Below are 22,626 nucleotides of genomic sequence, written 5' to 3'. Positions count from 1 at the left end.
GTGGGCAGTCATGTTTACATTTTTGGATTACGAAGATTTTTGTCTTTAAAAAAAAAAAATCATGGCTTGGCCATCTCACAATCCAGGAAGCCCAATTTCCGTGACATAAAAACCTTGGTTTCAGGATTTTTTGTTTAGTAGCAAAATTAGGACAAAGGGGGATTAAACTGCTATCCTTGTTTGCAGTGTATGAATAAAAATAAATGCTGTTTTTAAGGTTATTACTGCAGTATTCTGTATCACAGATCAATCACTTCATATTCACACTGACTATGCTGGTCGAGCACCTCCCTATGTCGCTTCAATCTTTGAATTATTACAGACTGAGACTACCACTCCCATTTTTAATGCACTACAGCCCTTTAGTCAAACTCCACAACTAGATTAGGTCTTTTTCAACCCCTATGTGGAATGAGCTGTGTGCTCTGGCCTATCCCTACGCGGTAAAATCCTAAAATGGCGCTGCTTGGCTGGCTCCCAATTTTTAGAGACCCTGAGATAGCCCCCCCCCCGATTGACTGACCATAGGATGTAATAGCTGTAAGGAATTATGGAGAAGGCTAGACAGCCACGCCTGACGTCATTAGCCCACTCTTCAAGTTTTCAGCATTGTGTGAAATGGCGCCGGGCATTTATATATTTTTTTGTGATCATCGCAAATCAAATTGCAAAATGTTCGAATTCACGAGGACCTGTGAATTTGTGAAAATTTGATCAGTAGTGAATCCTCTGCGTATCGATGCGTTCATCTCTAAATCCCGGGTATTCACCCTGTAGCAGGGATTTGGACTTTGCAATGGGTCACACCAGACCTTAGTCGCTAACCTACAGTTTACACTTGTTGAGCAAGGTCATACATGAAAGTCAAATAGAATGGATGTCTAAGCCAAGATCAGGAAGGTTGCAGGTCAGGAGCAAATCAATGTAAATTTCTAGTGGTAGAAGGTCTACCGCTGCCTCCATTGTCCTAGTCAGTTGGAGATTTAAATAGTCTACACCAGGGGTCTCAAACTCGGCTGGGTATATGGGCCGCACATGGAAAAAATTTTTATTTGGGGGGCCGCATTCTTTGTTCAATGTGACATTTTTAGTGATACCATTTTTTTTGTGTACACCTTTTGAACATTTTTGCCGTGTTTATTTTTTTATGGCTTGGGTCGTTATGGATGTGGCGATAATAAACGTGCACTTTTTTGTGTTTACTTTAGTTTACATATAAAACAGCATTTTTAGTGCCCAATATTTTTTCATGCTTTATTTTATTTTTTATTTTTTTTACAATTTTATTTCCCCCAATTGGCCACATACAGTAATATTGTCTTACAATTAGCATCATATAGTAATAATGGAAAACATCTTGTAGTAATGTTCCCCATCCAAGTCCCCATCTTGTACTAATGTGCCCCATCCAGGTCCCCATCCTGTGGCTATGTGCCCCATCCAGGTCCCCATCCTGTGGCAACGTTCCCCATCCTGGCGCCCATCTTGTACTAATGTGCCTCATCCAGGTCCCCATCTTGGGGCTATGTGCCCCATCCAGGTCCCCATCCTGTGGCAATGTTCCCCATCCAGGTCCCCATCTTGTGGCTCTGGTCCCCATCTTGTGGCTCTGGTCCCCATCTTGTGGCTCTGTGCCCCATCCAGGTCCCCATTATGTGCCCCATCCAGGTCCATATCTTGAGGCTCTGTGCCCCATCCAGGTCCACATCCTGTGGCTATGTGCCCCATCCAGGTCCCCATCTTGTGGCTCTGGTCCCCATCTTGTGGCTCTGGTCCCCATCTTGTGGCTCTGTGCCCCATCCAGGTCCCCATTATGTGCCCCATCCAGGTCCACATCTTGAGGCTCTGTGCCCCATCCAGGTCCCCATCCTGTGGCTATGTGCCCCATCCAGGTCCCCTCTTGTGGCTATGTGCCCCATCCAGGTCCCCTCTTGTGGCTATGTGCCCCATCCAGGTCCCCTCTTGTGGCTATGTGCCCCATCCAGGTCCCCTCTTGTGGCTATGTGCCCCATCCAGGTCCCCTCTTGTGGCTATGTGCCCCATCCTGGTCCCCATGTTGTGGCTCTGTGCCCCCTGTGCTGTTCTTCACACACATAAAATAGAAAAAAAAAAAAGATGATTCTCACCTGTCCTCCGTTCCCTCGGCGGCCTTCCTGCAGATGTGGCCCGCAGGCACCACAGAGTCCGACCCCTTGACGATCCCGACCTGGTCCAGGAGGAGCCGCCGACAGCAGCGCTGCATTGCCGCACAGAGACTGTCTCCCAGCACAGCATTTTCAATGTCAGCTGCCGGCCAATCAGAGGCCAGCAGCTGACATCTGCATATGGCAATGACGTCATACTCGCTGCGCCGACACGCAGATATCAGCTGCTGGCCTCTGATTGGCCAGCGGCTGGCATTGGAAATACAGTGCTGGGAAACAGTCTCTGTGCGGCAATTCAGCGCTGCTGTTGGCGGCTCCTCCTGGACCAGGTCGGGATCGTCAAGGGGTCGGACTCTGTGGTGCCTGCGGGCCGCATAAAGCAGCCTCAGGGGCCGCATGCGGCCCGCGGGCCGCGTGTTTGAGACCCCTGGTCTACACATTGTATAAACATTGTTATATGGAAACTTTACAATTAAATAATGTATTAAAATGAATATACTTTCAACGATGTTTTATTGAAAAGTAATACAATTTGTTTTTATTTTGACAGATAACTGTACCAGGAGCTTAGAGGGACATCTGATATTTTCAGAATTTGCACCAGATGATTGTGGTAATATAGTTTCATGGGAAGAGCATGCCATTAGCTCAGATAAACCTCGAGCCCCTCACAACAAAGAAATATTATCTGATTCTTTTAAACCGTTCCTATCTTCTGATTCATCACAAAATATAAATAACAAAAGGGATGGCAAACATCAAAGAAGTCACATAGGAGATAAGCCATTTTCATGTTCAGAATGTGGGAAATGTTTTAACCATAAATCAGTATTAACAAAACACCAAAGGATTCACACAGGAGAGAAGCCATTTTCTTGTTCAGAATGTGGGAAATGTTTTACAGAGAAATCACATCTTGTTAGACATCAGAATATTCACACAGGTGTGAAGCCATATTCATGTACAGACTGTCGTAAATGTTTTACAGAGAAATCACATCTTGATACGCATCAGAGAATTCACAGAGGTGAGAAGCCATTTTCATGTTTAGAATGTGGGAAGTATTTTACAGAGAAATCACATCTTGTTAGACATCAGAGAAGTCACACAGGAGAGAAGCCATTTTCATGCTCTGAATGTGGGAAATGTTTCACAGAGAAATCATATCTTGTTACACATCAGAGAATTCACACGGGAGAAAAGCCATTTGCATGTTCAGAATGTGGGAAATCTTTTAACCAGAAATCTGATCTTATTGCACATCAGAGAATTCACACAGGAGAGAAGCCATATTCATGTTCTGAATGTGGAAAGTGTTTTGCCATAAACTCAATTCTAATTGCTCACCAAAGAACTCATACAGGAAAAAAAACATTTTCATGTCCAGAATGTGATAAGTCTTATACAAATAAATCACATCTTGTTGCACATCAGAAAACTCACACAGGAGAGAAGCCATTTTCATGTTCAGAATGTGGGAAATGTTATAGCAATAAATTTAACCCCTTTACAACCCATGACGTCTTAGTACGCACATTTGCGTACGCCCAGTTCAGTGAGGGCTGCTGCGCTGAACCCTCACTGAACCGAGTACATGTCAGCTGATTCTTACAGCTGACATGTGCCCGCAACAGCCGCGGGTGGAATCGCGATCCACCCGAGGCTGTTAACATGTTAAATGCCGCTGTCAATCTCCGACAGCGGCATTTAACGCGCGCTTCCGGGTTGCGTGTCATAAGCCCCGCCCATCGGTGACCCCGTCACGTGATCGCGGGTCACCGATGGGTGGGCATGACAACCCAGGGTCTGCAGCAGACGCCTGTGGTTGTCATGATCTGGTCGCTATGAGCGCCACCTAGTGGTCGGCGCTCATAGCACAGGACCATTTCTGCTGCATGCAGGGGATCTGCTGGTCCCCTGTATGTAGCAGAGCCGATCAGACAACTGCTGCTTCTAGTCTCCTATGGAGACTATTGAAGCATGCAGTAAGTGAAAAAAAAAAGTTTTTAAAAATATTAAAAAAAATTAAAGAAATATAAAAAAGTTTAAATCACCTTCCTTTCACCCCATTCAAAATAAAATATAAAAAAAAAACCCTACATACACATATTTGGTATCGCCGCGTTCAGAATCGCCCCATCTATCAATATAAAAAAAGAATTAATCCGATCGGTAAACGGTGTAACGAGAAAAAAATTCTAAACGCCAGAATTACGTTTTTTGGTCGCCGCAAAATTGCAATAAAATGAAATAACGGGCGATCAAAACATCGGATCTACCCCAAAATGTTATCAATAAAAACATCAGCCCGGCACGCAAAAAATAAGCCATCATCCAGCCCCAGATCACGAAAAATGGAGACTCTACAGGTCTCGGAAAATGGCGCTATTTTTTTACCAAATTTTGGAAAAAATTTTCACCACTTAAATATAAAAGAACCTATACATGTTTGGTGTCTACGAACTCGTAATGACCTGGAGAATAAGAATGGCAGGTCAGTTTTAGCATTCAGTGAACGTGGTAAAAAAAAAACAAAAAAAACAACTGTGGTATTGCACTTTTTTTGCAATTTTACCGCACTTGGAATTTTTTTCCCGTTTTCCCGTACACGATATGGTAAAACTAGTAATGGCGTTGAAAAGTACAACTCGTCCCGCAAAAAATAAGCCCTCACACGGCCATATTGACCAGAAAATAAAAATGCTATGGCTCTGGGAACAAGGGGAGCAAAAAACGAAAAAGCAAAAACGACAAAACCCAAGGTTGCGAAAGGGTTAAACTTGTTAACCATCACTAACTCACACAGGAGAGAAACCATTTTCATGTTCAAAATGTGGAAAATGTTTTACCCGGAATTCAATTCTTGTTAAACATAAAAGAGTACTCACACAGACAAGAAGCCATTTTCGTTTACTGAATGTAGAAAGTGTTTTGCCCAATATTCATCGTTACTTGTCCATCAAAGATGTCACACAGGACAAACCTTTCCATGTTCAGAATGTGGGAAATGTTTTAGCTACAAATTTTGATAAACATCAGAAATGTCATGCAAGGAACTAGTAATTTATTTGGCTGATTTGGTTGACCAGTTGTACATAGAAAAAACATATAAAGTCAAACCAGAATAGGTGGAAGCAATTTAATGGACTAAAGAACATTAGGAAATGTATACAATTACCGATGCGGCTACTTTGTACCCATCATTGTGTCACCCCGCTGGTATCCTAACATCAACATTTGCCAGCGACATCATGTAACTGCTGTAACCAATCCTCATTAACACTTTAAATTATTTTATGCAAACACTACCCTGGTGCCATGAAAAAGAGCTTGGCAATAGTTCACAAGCCCTTTTATATCCATCTCAGAACCCTTTATCCATCTCAGAACCCTTATATCAACAGTTGTTTACATCCACAGGATCTCCTTTCGCTGACTATTATTCCTCGATTACAACATTCTCCATGTTTTCCAGACTGCTGCATGAGAAAACTACTCAAGGGTATCAGTTTTTTAAAATTCTGGCCCCGTTTAATACTATTGGTCATACCTTGTTCAAAGTGCTAATTTTTAACATTCAGTTGTGGAGTCACACTAAAACTGATCTATGGAAAACATGATTGCTTTATTCTATGTTGCACTTGGAGGTCAACAAGCTTCTTAAACATCTCAACTGGAATTTTTGACCACTCTTCTTTTGCAAACAGCTCCAGGTCTCTCATATTTGAATGATGCCTTCTCCCAACAGCAATTTTAAGAGCTCTCCAATGGTGTTCAATATGATTTAGATCCGGACTAGTTTCTGACCACTTCAGAACTTTCCAGCGCTTTTTCCATCCTTTTCTGGGTGCTTCTTGAAGTATGTTTGGGGTCATTTTCATGCTGGATGACCCGTGACCTAGGACTAAAACCCAGCTTTCTTACACTGGGCACTACATTGTGACCCAAAATCTGTTGATAATCTTCAGATTTCATGATGCCTTGCACACAGTTAAGGCACCCAGTGCCAGAGGCAGCAAAGCAACCCTAAAACAAATTTGATCCTCCACCATATTTGACTATAGGTACTGTGTTCTTTCCTTTGTAGGCCTCATTCTGTTTTCGGTAAATAGGAGACGCTTTCCCAGAAGGATATTTGCTTACACATGTATATTTTGGCAAACTGCAGTCTAGCTTTTTTATGTCTCTGTGTCAGCAGTGGGTTTCTCTTGGGTCTCCTGCCATAGCAGTTCATTTCATTCAAATGTCGACTAATAGTTTGCACTGACACTGATGCACCCTGAGCCTTTACGACAACTTGAATCTCTTTGGAACTTGATTGGGGCTGTTTATCCACCATCTGGACTATTCTGCTTTGCAAACTTTCATTAAGTTTTCTTTGCCATCCACATCCAGGGAGATTAGCTACAGTGCCATGGGTTGTAAACTTCTTGATTATGTTGCATACCGTGGATAAAGGAACATCCAGATCACTGGAGAAGGACTTTAAACCTTGAGATATTTTTCAACAATTTTGGTTCTGAAGTCCTCAAACAGTTTTCTTTTTCTCTTTCTGTTCTCCATGCTTAGTGTGGAACTCAGAGACACACAATGTAAGGATTGAGTCAACTTTTCCCCTTTTATCTGGCTTCAGGTGTGATTTTCATTTTACCCACACCTGTTACTTGCCACAGGTGAGTTTGAACGAGCATAACATGGTTGAAACAAAGTTGTTTACCCACAATTTTGGAAAGGTAGCAACAATTTTGTCCAGCCCATTTTGGGGTTTTGTGTGAAATGATGTCTAATTTGCCTTTTTTTCTTTTTGTTGTTTATTTCCTTTGTGTGCATTGGAACGTGTATAACAAAACATGTAACTGCAATAATTTTCTGGGAGAAATGCTTCATTTTCTGGAACAATTTCAAGGGTACCAACACTTTCAGCCATGACTGTACCATATGCATCATATATATTTCATCTTTATATCTAATATATAAAGCTGAATGTGTGTATGTATGTATCTGTGTATGTCCAGGATTGGCATCTGCACCATCGCAGCTACAGCCAAAAAATTTTGCACAGTCACACGTCTGGACCCCGAGAGCGTCATAGGCTATGTTGTGAGGTGAAATTTTAACCCCGCGCGTTCTAATTCACCAAACAATTTTGCCCCTATCTACATAATGGGGAAAAAGTGAAAGGAAAAGTGTTGGAGGCAAATTGACAGCTGCCACATGTGAACAAGGGAGAATTAAAGAATGAGAGCGATGGCGCCAAAGACTATATACCGTACAGTTGCTAAGGTGGGGCCCCGACATGGAATACTCATACTCACCACACACGGGGATATGAACACACACACAAAATGCGCCACACACTACCACGTGCTTGAACACATATACCACCCTCCGCACACAAAACTCATCTCACAAAGATTTATCAGGCTGCCAATAGCAACCAATCACAGCTCAGCTTCTATTTTGCTACAGTTAATTAATCTGAGCTGTGATTGGTTAATATAGGCAACAAAGGACATTCTCAGTATAACAAAGCACAAGGACTTCCTCCTCACAACCTCTTTCTAAAACCTGGGGCACCTATTCTGCTATTGAGAAATTTAGATCCACCAAAGCTGTGTAATGGAACAAGACTCTTGATTAAGAACCTGTTTCCACATGTAATTGAGGCAACCATTTTGAAAGGATGAGCCACAGGAGAAGATGTTTTCATTCCAACAATTCCTCTCATTCCATCTGATTTGCCTTTTGATTTTATATTCAAATATTTTTTAATTAAATTTTCAAGTAGAATGAAAAAAAAAAAAAAAAAAAAATATATATATATATATATATATATATATATAGATTTCATACAAACAATACATATATAGTGAAATAGAGGTACACAAGTAAACAAGGTGAATACCGTCGTAAACCTGAAATTATTCCTTCAGTTTCCTGTTCGACTGGCATTTGCTATGTCCATCAACAAGGCTCAGGGACAGTCCTTGAAAGTAGTTGGAATCGATTTACAATCTCCATGCTTTTCTCATGGTCAACTTTATGTGGCCTGTTCAAGAGTTGGAACAGCCAAAAATCTGTTCGTGTTTTCACCTGAAGGAAGAACTAAGAATGTCGTTTATCAAAAGGCTCTCGAATAAGGAGTAGAAGATTACTTCACATTACTTGGCCAATTTAGTTAAATCTGTGTGGAATATCTCTGGTGTTGAAATATATGTTGTGAAATGCTTCTATTAGCTTAGTTTTTGAGTTTTAATAATTACATTTCTATTTGTTTTGTGGTTTTTGTGTGGATAATAAATTTTTGTTAACACATTCTATTTTGCTAACAGCAGTTATTAACCCGGGCAAAGCCGGCTAGTACAGCTAGTATACTTTATAATTGCATCTGAAAAGAGACGCTGCTATAGGTGATCTAAACAGTTGCCAGGGAAATCATCGACCAGCAAGCTAGTCACATATAATTAATAAGGTATCTAAATTGTTAGCAGAGACTATCGAATCATCACCTCTGCGACTGTCCCAGTTGCATACACGCTTGATGTGTCGTCATGCTTGATGTCAGATCTGGTGCTGAAGAGAGATGTTGGATAACCCCAATTAAATTTCTTACCATTATTAATAAATATTTGGTTATAAAACATATCTGTATTTGGATCTATATGTCACTATTCCACTTATCTGTGTGTCTGGAAGCAGTGAGGGAGAGTTCAGCAGTCCAATCTAAGACAGGGACATGCTGAACTGTCAGTATGGCGATGGACAGCTCAGTCATCCAATCGGAGGCTGGAGCGTGTTGGTCTGTCAGTGTGTTGAGTGACAGTTCAGCTCTCCAATCTGGGCCGGGGAGTGCCGGGGCTTCCTAAATGTGTTTGCTATTCCAGTAATTACCTGGCTATTTAGCTGGCTCTCTGCCTCTAATTAGTACCAGTTGTAGCTTAGCGCCAATGGTGTGCGCTTGCTCTGTCCTCTGTGTTCCTGTATTAGATCTTTGCTGCCCGATCTTGGACCTTGCCTTCGACCATCCGTTTCCCTTGTCCTTTAGTCTTCATCTGCTACCTTCTTGGAATTCTGACCTCAGACTGTGACCTAGCTAAGCCTTTGCCTTATCCATTTGTATATGATGAGCCCTCTTGGTATCTGACCCCGCACTTCTTGACTACCCAAGCCTCAGAGCTTGTCTGTGAGTAGTGACTAGCATCACTAGATAGATAGATAGTATTGAGTTGAGGGAGGGAGAGACTCTTACTGTTTCAAAACCCATCTTTTCGGTTCCATAAGAGACGTACATATTCTGACTACACATTGGAAGCAGATTATGCGTACCCCCCTTGACCTGGTTGCCCTCCTTCATTGTCGATTTACCTCCCCTTGGCAGTTAAAAAGTCAACAATCCTTAGGGACACTATTTCCGCATGGAAGGCTGTCAGAAAAAAATACGGTCTTTCTTTCAGGATTTCAAAGCACCCCAATGCATCCCATCTTCTCCACTCAAGTGAGCAAAGATGGATGACATGTACCGAGTGTTTAGACAGATACAATCTACCTCCCCAACATTATTTCCAATATGAGCAAATCAAACTATCCATTATAGCCAATTTAAAAGATGTGACCTTTGAGGTCTCCCAAAATGTCTTGGATGTCATTCTGTTGTCTCCAGTGGGTACCCCTTCAATTTCTGTCCTTTATTCTGTAATGAGATCCAATCTACTAGGAGTTCACCCAGATACTTTCTTCAAATATTGGAGACAACAGTTGGAGGATGTGGAAATCTCTGATAAGATCAGGTCAGGCTGGAATCTAATAAGAAAACACATTATAAACGAAGCATGGAAACGCAATCTAAAATCATGCATGGCGCCATCTATGCATTTAACATACCTAAAAAAGACCCGCTGTCAAACAGGCTAACAGCTTGCCCTAAATGCCACCTTCCACTCTCCGACCTCATGCATGGCCTATGGTCATGCCCGACTTCAGTTTCATATTGGGGACAAGTATCAGCTATGATCGACACCATATGGGGTCCGGGTTATACTCTCTCCCCCTTTCTAGCCTTGTTACATTTTTGGAACAACACAGAAAACCCTGAGGGGAAACCCTCCCAAATTGCTCCACACCCTACTTATCCTGGCAAAAAAACAACTGAAGTGTTAACAGCTCAAATGAAACATTTTATGGGAATAGAGCAACAAGACGCCCTTAGCAATAAGGAAACGCAAGCTGGCAAATTTCTTCCGAAATGGAAACAGTTTGTTGTAAATTGCTGCTCATTAAATGAAAAAAAGAAAGTGGTGGAACCCTTCACTTCCACAGCGTGGTACATTCAGGAGGATCTTGGGGATAGCCTAGGTCCATTACGCCTGGATGGAGGGGGGGGGAGGGGAGAGTGAAATGGAGGGATCATTTGGTGAAGGTCTATAATACTAACATAGGTGATCTAATCTAACAAGATGGCTTGAATAAATCAGAGTACCAACTGGATTACATGTTAATTAAACTGATGTAAGTTACATTGTTATTAAGTTCTTTTATTATATTGTTTTGCTTTACCAATCAAATATGTAAGAACTATCTCTTTATACCCTGTCTGCGAACAGGTATCTGATTATCACCTTAATCTGGTATGTTTTGTTTCTTTTTGAAAAAGTTAATAAAAATTATATATTAAAAAAACAACTCATCTTTTCATGGGGGATAGTGGTTTATAAAAAAAAACAACAACTCATCTTTTCATGGGGGATAGTGATGTTAATCATAGTACACCACTGAGGCAGGCCACGGTGTCTCTTTTCCATCTATCATGCCAGAAAATGTTTCATACAGCAGTATTTAGGTATGGTTTTGCCACTACTTATCCTAAAAAAAAAAAACATACATTCCCCAAGATTAACTAATATTGGAGATTGGGCCACCCTAGAAAAATAGTTTGGCTATTTTAGACGAAAAGCTACCAATTTTGGGAGAGGACCAAATTACAGTATGTGCATACAATAAGTTTTCCTCTCCAATCCTGGATTGAAGTAGCAAAATGTATAATTGAATTGTTAGGGGCAAGGGAAACAGTTAAATAGGATCCAGGAACCTCTTATCATTCCACTTTGCATGAGATAGGAAAGGGGTCCTCCATCTCCTATCTTTCAACCGGAGAATTTTGGAATATATCTTTTGTATTTGGTATAATACACTGCTCGGTCTTCTTCCTCCTCCTCAACTAATTATCTTTTATTGAAAGAAATAAGATGATTTTCATTAAACCTTTAGTTATGGTTTTGATTTTACGATAATACCAGTTTACGATAATACCAATACTAGAAGTATGAACCCAGGACCAAATTGAATTGGTCAAGCATAATATTAGACTGTGTGAGGTCTCTATTTTCAAGGCCAAGACAGTAGAGAATTTTAGTTTTATCCATGGCGAGGAGTGATGAGCTAAAACTAGCAGGGATGAGAGGACCTGTGGAAGTTCGGGTTAGTTCTGGTACTCGACCCAAACTTTATTCCAAAGTTCGGCTCGGGTACCAAAACTGTATTCGAACTTGAACCAGAAGCCGAACCCCATTGAAAAGAATGGGGACCTGGACTTTTGAACCGGAACTCACTCTCTCTCTCCCTCTATCTCTCCGGGGCTCCTTCTCCGGAACTCCGATCATTGCATCAGACTTAGAGCATGTCAGATTCATCAAAATGTCACTAACTGGAGTACATTTCATATCTTGTTACACACCAGCTGAAAGATGCATTGAAATTTATTGAGTGGAATAAAGCGCAATTAATTAATTTGTGCATTTTGTTCCAGCATACCTATAATAATAATTTTTATTTATATAGCGCCAACATATTCCACAGCACTTCACAATTAAGTAGGGACATGTACAGACAATATAAACAATACATTATATCACAACAGTTACAGGAGGAGTGAGGGCCCTGCTCGCAAGTTTACAATCTGTATGGAAATGGGGGGACACAATAGGTAGAACATGGTCATCAGTCAGTATCTGTCTAAGAGCAGTTACCGTGTGCTATTGGGTGAATGGAGGATGTGGAGACAGATGAATAGGCAGGAGCAGATTAAGATTAACATTTTGGAGGGACCAGGGGAGAGCTAGGTTGGTGAGTTGAGGTGATAGGCTTGTCTAAACAGATGTGTTTTTAAAGCACATTTGAAGACATGGGGGCTAGATATTAGTCATCTCGTTTGGGGCAGTGCATTCCAAAAACTGGCGCAGCACAAGATAAGTCTCTCTCTCGTCACCTATCATCAAGACTACACTGTGTGCAGAATTATTAGGTAAATTGTATTTTAGAGGATTATTTTTATTATTGATCAACAACTATGTTCTCAGTCAACCGAAAAGACTCATAAATATCCAAGCTTAATAATTTTGGAAGTTGGAGTGTTTTTTTTTTTTAGATTTGGCTATTTTAGGAGGATATCTGTTTGTGCAGGTAACTATTACTGTGCAGAATTATTAGGCAACTTAATAAAAACCAAATATAATCCCATCTCACTTGTCTATTTTCACCAGGTAAACCAATATCAGTGCACAAAATTCAGAAATAAACATTTCTGACATGCAAAAACAAAAAAATTAGTGATGAATATAGCCACCTTTCTTTATGATGACACTCAACAGCCTTCCATCCATAGATTCTGTCAGTTGCTTGATCTGTTTTAGATCAACATGGCGTGCAGCAGTCACCACAGCCTCCCAGACAATGATCCGAGAGGTGTACTGTTTTCCCTCCCTGTAGATCTCACATTTTATGATGGATCACAGGTTCTCTATGGGGTTCAGATCAGGCGAACAAGGGCGCCATGTCATTATTTTTTCTTCTTTTAGACCTTTACTGACCAGCCACGCTGTGGAGTAGTTGGATGCATGTGATGGAGCATTGTCCTGCATAAAAATCATGTTTTTCTTGAATGATACCAACTTCTTCCTGTACCACTGCTTGAAGAAGTTGTCTTCCAGAAACTGGCAGTAGGTCTGGGAGTTGAGCTTCACTCCATCCTCAACCCGAAAAGGTCCCACAAGTTCATCTTTGATGATACCAGCCCATACCAGTACCCCACCTCCACCTTGCTGGCGCCTGAGTCGGAGTGGAGCTCTCTGCTCTTTACTGATCCAGCCTCTGGCACATCCATCTGGCCCATCAAGAGTCACACTCATTTCATCAGTCCATAAAACCTTTGAAAAATCAGTCTTAAGATATTTCTTGACCCATTCTTGATGTTTTATCTTATGTTTCTTGTTCAAAGGTGGTCGTTTTTCAGCCTTCCTTACCTTGGCCATGTCCCTGAGTATCGCACACCTTGTGCTTTTTGATACTCCAGTAACTTTGCAGCTCTGAAATATGGCAAAACTGGTGGCGAATGGCATCTTGGCAGCTTCATGCTTGATTTTCCTCAATTCATGGGCAGTTATTTTGCGCCTTTTTTGGCCAACACACTTCTTGCGACCCTGTTGACTATTTGCCATGAAACGCTTGATTGTTCGGTGATCACGCTTCAAAAGTTTGGAAATTTCAAGACTGCTGCATCCCTCCGCAAGACATCTCACAATTTTGGACTTTTCAGAGCCCGTCAAATCTCTCTTCTGACCCATTTTGCCAAAGGAAAGGAAGTTGCCTAATAATTAAGCACACCTTATATAGGGTGTTGATGTCATTAGTCAACACCCCTCCTGATTACAGAGATGCACATCCCCAGATTTACTTAATTTGTAGTTGGCTCTCAAGCCTATGCAGGCTATGGAGTAGGACAACATATATAAAAAGTATCAAAGTGATCAAAATATGCATTTGCCTAATAATTCTGCACGCGGTGTAGTGGCAAAATGTCAATCTTGATTGATTGGGGCAAGAGTCTAAACTGCAGGGTGGGGGTGTTTGCCTTTGAGTTCAGACACCATAGAAGGTATGGAGTGAAAAATACACTAAAATCAAGCAAGCCCTTTCCTGTTCTGATATGATTATATCTCATTTAATTGGGGCTAGTGGGTTTGTAGTTCAGCGCTCCCAGATGTTTCCATATCCTTACCTACAGTGATTGATCATCACCTGGGTGGAGTTATTAATGTCTCAGCCATTAAAAGCTGAGCTGGGGAATGTGTTTTTGAGGAATGGGTCTTCTCCAAAAAATGCCTGAAAAATTGCTCAAAAAATGCTTGAATGACTCTTCGTATTAAGTAAAATGATTTGCTGGTCATATGTCCAGTCTTTTGAATGGTTCTCTTCTGTCACAGGCTTCAAATAATGCTTGATGGGAAAAAATAAAGTGCATATCATTAGGCAAAAAAATTATTCAAAAAATGATTTAAGAACTCCTCAGGAAATTAAATATACCTTCAAAAACTCCCCAAAGAAGGAGTGTTTCCTGAAATGGTTTCCACTAGAAAACTCGTTGTTTTTGACCACCTCAAAAATTACCCTGTGTGAACATACACTAAGCTTTTAAGATTTTAATTATCAAGATTGTAAGGACTTGATTGTGTCACGATTTCGCCACTTGCTGTGTAGTAGGGATGCTGTGACAGCTCAGCCACCATACAGATAGCAGGGGCGTGTCAGGCTGTCAGTGTTGTTTGGGTTTCCTCCAGGTGTTTTCCTTCCCAGATAATTGCCAGACTATTTGGCTGGCAATGTCAGATCATTGCCAATTGCAGCTTCAGCTCAGTGGTGTGCTTACTCTGTATTTTGATATTCTGATATTCTGATCTTTTGTTGTCAGACCTTGGATTTGCCTTTTGACTACCTGTTTGTATAACCCCTTTTGCCGTTGATGTATTCTGACTTTAGCTACCAGTCTGTGTGCCATCCTGCCCAATGACATGGATTTGGTTGGAATACAAGGGACTCCACTTTGCAATGACTGGAGATGCTGCATTGGGGCATAATCTGAGCACTACATGTGTAGTGTGTGTCACTGACCTGCAGTGCTGATTTTACGTCATACGCAACACACAGACACAGCTCTGTACTATTTGTGCACACACACGGCTTCGCTCCATACACGTCGTACGCACGCGGCTCCGCACACCTCGTACGCACGCGGCTCCGCTCCGCACATCTCGTACGCGTGCGGCTCCGCTCACCTCGTACACGCACGCCCCCGCTCCGCACGCCTCGTACACGCGCGGCTCTGCTCCGCACGCCTCGTACACACACGCGGCTCCGCTCCATACGCCTCGTACACGCGCGGCTTCGCTCCGTACGCCTCGTACACGCGCGGCTCCGCTCCGTACGCCTCGTACACGCGCGGCTCCGCTCCGTATGCCTCGTACACGTGCGGCTCCGCTCCGCACGCCTCGCACACGCGCGGCTCCGTACGCCTCGTACACGCGCGGCTCCGCTCCGCACGCCTCGTACACACGCGCGGCTCCGCTCCGTAAGCCTCGTACACGCGCGGCTCCGCTCCGTATGCCTCGCACACGCGCGGCTCCGCTCCGTACGCCTCGTACACACGCGCGGCTCCGCTCCGTACGCCTCGTACACGCACGGCTCCGTACGCCTCGTACACGCGCGCGGCTCCGCTCCGTACGCCTCGTACACGCGCAGCTCCGCTCCGTAAGCCTCGTACACGCGCGGCTCTGCTCCGTACGCCTCGTACACGCGCGGCTCCATTCCGTACGCCTCGTACACGCTCAGCTCCGCACACCTCGTACACGCGCGGCTCCGCTCCGTAAGCCTCGTACACGTGCGGCTCCGCTCCGTACGCCTCGCACACGCGCTGCTCTGCTCCGCACGCCTCGTACACGCGCACGGCTCCGCTCCGCACGCCTCGTACACGCGCGGCTCCACTCCGTACGCCTCGTACACGCGCGGCTCCGCTCCGTACGCCTCGTACACGCGCGGCTCCGCTCCGTACGCCTCGTACACGCGCGGCTCCGCTCCGTACGCCTCGTCCACGCGCGGCTTCGCTCCGTACGCCTCGTAAACGCGCGACTCCGCTCCGTACGCCTCGTACACGCGCGTCTCCGCTCCGTAAGCCTCGTACACGCGCGGCTCCGCTCCGCACGCCTCGCACACGCGCGGCTCCGTACGCCTCGTACACGCGCGGCTCCGCTCCGCACGCCTCGTACACACGCGCGGCTCCGCTCCGTAAGCCTCGTACACGCGCGGCTCCGCTCCGTACGCCTCGCACACGCGCGGCTCCGCTCCGTACGCCTCGTACACACGCGCGGCTCCGCTCCGTACGCCTCGTACACGCACGGCTCCGTACGCCTCGTACACGCGCGCGGCTCCGCTCCGTACGCCTCGTACACGCGCAGCTCCGCTCCGTAAGCCTCGTACACGCGCGGCTCTGCTCCGTACGCCTCGTACACGCGCGGCTCCATTCCGTACGCCTCGTACACGCTCAGCTCCGCACACCTCGTACACGCGCGGCTCCGCTCCGTAAGCCTCGTACACGTGCGGCTCCGCTCCGTACGCCTCGCACACGCGCTGCTCTGCTCCGCACGCCTCGTACACGCGCACGGCTCCGCTCCGCACGCCTCGTACACGCGCGGCTCCACTCCGTACGCCTCGTACACGCGCGGCTCCGCTCCGTACGCCTCGTACACGCGCGGCTCCGCTCCGTACGCCTCGTACACGCGCGGCTCCGCTCCGTACGCCTCGTCCACGCGCGGCTTCGCTCCGTACGCCTCGTAAACGCGCGACTCCGCTCCGTACGCCTCGTACACGCGCGTCTCCGCTCCGTAAGCCTCGTACACGCGCGGCTCCGCTCCGTACACCTCGTACACGCGCGGCTCCGCTCCGTACACCTCGTACACACGCGGCTCCGCTCCGTACGCCTCGTACACACGCGGCTCCGCTCCGTACGCCTCGCACACACGCGGCTCCGCTCCGTACACCTCGTACATACGGCTCCGCTCCGTACACCTCGTACGCGCGCGGCTCCGCTCCGTACACATCGTACGCGCGCGGCTCCGCTCCGTAAGCCTCGTACACGTGCGGCTCAGCTCCGTAGGCCTCGCACAAGCGCTGCTCCGCTCCGTACGCCTCGTACACACGCGGCTCCGCTCCGTACGCCTCGTACATGCGGCTCCGCTCCGTACACCTCGTACACACGTGGCTCCGCTCCACACGCCTCGTACACAAGCGGCTCCACTCCACACGCCTCGCACACACGCGGCTCCGCACCGTACACCTCGTACACGCACGGCTCCGCTCCGTACACCTCGTACACGCGCGGCTCCGCTCCGTAAGCCTCGTACACGCGCGGCTCCGCTCCGTACACCTCATACACACGCGGCTCCGCTCCGTACACCTCGTACACAAGCGGCTCCGCTCCGTACGCCTCGTACACGCGGCTCCGCTCCGTACGCCTCGTACACACGCGGCTCCGCTCCACACGCCTCGTACACAAGCGGCTCCGCTCCACACGCCTCGCACACACGCGGCTCCGCTCCGTACACCTCGTACATACGGCTCCGCTCCGTACACCTCGTACGCGCGCGGCTCCGCTCCGTACACCTCGTACGCGCGCGGCTCCGCTCCGTAAGCCTCGTACACGTGCGGCTCAGCTCCGTACGCCTCGCACAAGCGCTGCTCCGCTCCGTACGCCTCGTACACACGCGCGGCTCCGCTCCGCACGCCTCGTACACGCGCGGCTCCGCTCCGTACGCCTCGTACACGCGCGGCTCCGCTCCGTACGCCTCGTACACGCGCGGCTCCGCTCCGTACGCCTCGTACACGCGCGGCTCCGCTCCGTACGCCTCGTACACGCGCGGCTCCGCTCCGTACGCCTCGTACACGCGCGACTCCGCTCCGTACGCCTCGTACACGCGCGGCTCCGCTCCGTACACCTCGTACACATGCGGCTCCGCTCCGTACGCCTCGTACACACGCGGCTCCGCTCCACACGCCTCGTACACAAGCGGCTCCGCTTCACACGCCTTGCACACACGCGGCTCCGCTCCGTACACCTCGTACATACGGCTCCGCTCCGTACACCTCGTACACGCGTAGCTCCGCTCCGTACACCTCGTACGCGCGCGGCTCCGCTCCGTACACCTCGTACACGCGTGGCTCCGCTCCGTACACCTCGTACACGCGGCTCCGCTCCGTACACCTCGTACACACACGGCTCCGCTCCGTACACCTCGTACACGCGGCTCCGCTCCGTACACCTCGTACACGCGGCTCCGCTCCGTACACCTCGTACACACGCGGCTCCGCTCCGTACACCACGTACACGCGGCTCCGCTCCGTACACCTCGTACACATGTGGCTCTGCTCCGTACACCTCGTACACACACGGCTCCGCTCCGTACACCTCGTACACGCGGCTCCGCTCCGTACACCTCGTACACACACGGCTCCGCTCCGTACACCTCGTACACGCGGCTCCGCTCCGTACACCTCGTACACGCGGCTCCGCTCCGTACACCTCGTACACACGCGGCTCCGCTCCGTACACCTCGTACACACACACGGCTCCGCTCCGTACACCTCGTACACGCGCGGCTCCGCTCCATACACCTCGTACACGCGCGGCTCCGCTCCGTACACCTCGTACACACACACGGCTCCGCTCCGTACACCTCGTACACACACACGGCTCCGCTCCGTACACCTCGTACACGCGCGGCTCCGCTCCGTACACCTCGTTCACGCGCGGCTCCGCTCCGTACGCCTCGTTCACGCGCGGCTCCGCTCCGTACGCCTCGTTCACGCGCGGCTCCGCTCCGTACGCCTCGTTCACGCGCGGCTCCGCTCCGTACGCCTCGTTCACGCGCGGCTCCGCTCCGTACGCCTCGTTCACGCGCGGCTCCGCTCCGTACGCCTCGTTCACGCGCGGCTCCGCTCCGTACGCCTCGTACACGCGCGGCTCCGCTCCGTACGCCTCGTACACGCGCGGCTCCGCTCCGTACGCCTCGTACACGCGCGGCTCCGCTCCGTACGCCTCGTACACGCGCGGCTCCGCTCCGTACGCCTCGTACACGCGCGGCTCCGCTCCATACACCTCGTACACACGCGGCTCCGCTCCGTACGCCTCCGCTCCGTACGCCTCGTACACGCGCGGCTCCGCTCCGTACACCTCGTACACACGCGGCTCCACTCCGTACACCTCGTACACACGCGGCTCCGCTCCGTACACCTCGTACACACGCGGCTCCGCTCCGTACACCTCGTACACACGCGGTTCCGCTCCGTACACCTCGTACACGTGGCTCTGCTCCGTACACCTCGTACACAAGAAGCTCCGCTCCGTACACCTCGTACACACGCGGCTCCGCTCCGTACACCTCGTACACACGCGGCTCAGCTCCGTACACCTCGTACACACGCGGTTCTGCTCCGTACACCTCGTACACACGTGGCTCCGCTCCGTACACCTCGTACACACGCGGCTCCGCTCCGTACGCCTCGTACACGCGCGACTCCGCTCCGTACGCCTCGTACACGCGCGACTCCGCTCCGTACGCCTCGTACACGCGCGGCTCCGCTCCGTACACCTCGTACACACGCGACTCCGCTCCGTACATCTCGTACACACGCGGCTCCGCTCCGTACACCTCGTACACACGCGGCTCCGCTCCATACACCTTGTACACGCGCGACTCCGCTCCGTACACCTCGTACACGCGCGGCTCTGCTCCGTATACTTCGTACACACGCGGCTCCGCTCCGTACGCCTCGTACACGCGCGGCTCCGCTCCGTACGCCTCGTACACGCGCGGCTCCGCTCCATACACCTCGTACACACGCGGCTCCGCTCCGTACACGTCGTACACACGCGGCTCCGCTCCGTACACGTCGTACACACGCGGCTCCGCTCCGTACACCTCGTACACGCGGCTCCGCTCCGTACACCTCGTACACACGCGGCTCCGCTCCGTACACCACGTACACGCGGCTCCGCTCCGTACACCTCGTACACATGTGGCTCTGCTCCGTACACCTCGTACACACACGGCTCCGCTCCGTACACCTCGTACACGCGGCTCCGCTCCGTACACCTCGTACACGCGGCTCCACTCCGTACACCTCGTACACACGCGGCTCCGCTCCGTACACCTCGTACACACACACGGCTCCGCTCCGTACACCTCGTACACGCGCGGCTCCGCTCCGTACACCTCGTACACGCGCGGCTCCGCTCCGTACACCTCGTACACGCGCGGCTCCGCTCCGTACACCTCGTACACACACACGGCTCCGCTCCGTACACCTCGCACACACACACGGCTCCGCTCCGTACACCTCGTACACGCGCGGCTCCGCTCCATACGCCTCGTTCACGCGCGGCTCCGCTCCGTACGCCTCGTTCACGCGCGGCTCCGCTCCGTACGCCTCGTTCACGCGCGGCTCCGCTCCGTACGCCTCGTTCACGCGCGGCTCCGCTCCGTACGCCTCGTTCACGCGCGGCTCCGCTCCGTACGCCTCGTTCACGCGCGGCTCCGCTCCGTACGCCTCGTTCACGCGCGGCTCCGCTCCGTACGCCTCGTACACGCGCGGCTCCGCTCCGTACGCCTCGTACACGCGCGGCTCCGCTCCGTACGCCTCGTACACGCGCGGCTCCGCTCCGTACGCCTCGTACACGCGCGGCTCCGCTCCATACACCTCGTACACACGCGGCTCCGCTCCGTACGCCTCCGCTCCGTACGCCTCGTACACGCGCGGCTCCGCTCCGTACACCTCGTACACACGCGGCTCCACTCCGTACACCTCGTACACACGCGGCTCCGCTCCGTACACCTCGTACACACGCGGCTCCGCTCCGTACACCTCGTACACACGCGGCTCCGCTCCGTACACCTCGTACACACGCGGTTCCGCTCCGTACACCTCGTACACACGTGGCTCTGCTCCGTACACCTCGTACACACGCGGCTCCGCTCCGTACACCTCGTACACACGCGGCTCCGCTCCGTACACCTCGTACACACGCGGTTCCGCTCCGTACACCTCGTACACACGTGGCTCTGCTCCGTACACCTCGTACACGCGCGACTCCGCTCCGTACGCCTCGTACACGCGCGACTCCGCTCCGTACGCCTCGTACACGCGCGGCTCCGCTCCGTACACCTCGTACACACGCGACTCCGCTCCGTACATCTCGTACACACGCGGCTCCGCTCCGTACACCTCGTACACACGCGGCTCCGCTCCATACACCTTGTACACACGCGACTCCGCTCCGTACACCTCGTACACGCGCGGCTCTGCTCCGTATACTTCGTACACACGCGGCTCCACTCCGTACGCCTCGTACACGCGCGGCTCCGCTCCATACACCTCGTACACACGCGGCTCCGCTCCGTACACGTCGTACACACGCGGCTCCGCTCCGTACACGTCGTACACACGCGGCTCCGCTCCGTACACGTCGTACACACGCGGCTCCGCTCCGTACACGTCGTACACACGCGGCTCCGCTCCGTACACCTCGTACACACGCGGCTCCGCTCCGTACACCTCGTACACGCGCGGCTCCGCTTCGTACACCTCGTACACGCGCGGCTCCGCTCCGTACACCTCGTACACGTGCGGCTCCTCTCCGTACACCTTGTACACACGCGGCTCCGCTCCGTACACCTCGTACACACGCGGCTCCGCTCCGTACGCCTCGTACACGCGCGGCTCAGCTCCGTACACCTCGTACACGCGCGGCTCAGCTCCGTACGCCTCGTACACCCGCGGCTCCGCTCCGTACACCTCGTACACGCGCGGCTCCGCTCCGTACACCTCGTACACGCGCGGCTCAGCTCCGTACACCTCGTACACACGCGGCTCCACTCCGTACACCTCGTACACGCGGCTCCACTCCGTACACCTCGTACACACGCGGCTCCGCTCCGTACACCTCGTACACACACACGGCTCCGCTCCGTACACCTCGTACACGCGCGGCTCCGCTCCGTACACCTCGTACACGCGCGGCTCCGCTCCGTACACCTCGTACACGCGCGGCTCCGCTCCGTACACCTCGTACACACACACGGCTCCGCTCCGTACACCTCGCACACACACACGGCTCCGCTCCGTACACCTCGTACACGCGCGGCTCCGCTCCATACGCCTCGTTCACGCGCGGCTCCGCTCCGTACGCCTCGTTCACGCGCGGCTCCGCTCCGTACGCCTCGTTCACGCGCGGCTCCGCTCCGTACGCCTCGTTCACGCGCGGCTCCGCTCCGTACGCCTCGTTCACGCGCGGCTCCGCTCCGTACGCCTCGTTCACGCGCGGCTCCGCTCCGTACGCCTCGTTCACGCGCGGCTCCGCTCCGTACGCCTCGTACACGCGCGGCTCCGCTCCGTACGCCTCGTACACGCGCGGCTCCGCTCCGTACGCCTCGTACACGCGCGGCTCCGCTCCGTACGCCTCGTACACGCGCGGCTCCGCTCCATACACCTCGTACACACGCGGCTCCGCTCCGTACGCCTCCGCTCCGTACGCCTCGTACACGCGCGGCTCCGCTCCGTACACCTCGTACACACGCGGCTCCACTCCGTACACCTCGTACACACG

General features: G+C 50.3%; 1 protein-coding gene across 1 annotated transcript in view; it reads left to right on the top strand.

Annotated features, from left to right (window-relative positions):
• Positions 1 to 22,626, top strand: part of LOC141271962 (uncharacterized) — a 54,798-nt gene that overhangs the window by 5,746 nt on the left and 26,426 nt on the right. Inside the window, exon 6 of the mRNA XM_073682216.1 lies at positions 2,695 to 3,609. Coding sequence (XP_073538317.1) covers positions 2,695 to 3,609 — 915 coding nt within the window. The remainder of the gene's footprint in view (positions 1 to 2,694; positions 3,610 to 22,626) is intronic.

Source organism: Phyllobates terribilis, unplaced genomic scaffold (genome assembly GCF_046119375.1).
Source record: "Phyllobates terribilis strain yellow unplaced genomic scaffold, ASM4611937v1 Scaffold_5__5_contigs__length_657084704, whole genome shotgun sequence".
NCBI lineage: Eukaryota > Metazoa > Chordata > Amphibia > Anura > Dendrobatidae > Phyllobates > Phyllobates terribilis.
The sequence above is the reverse complement of the archived record's forward strand: the minus strand, read 5'-3'. Positions and strand labels throughout refer to the sequence as shown.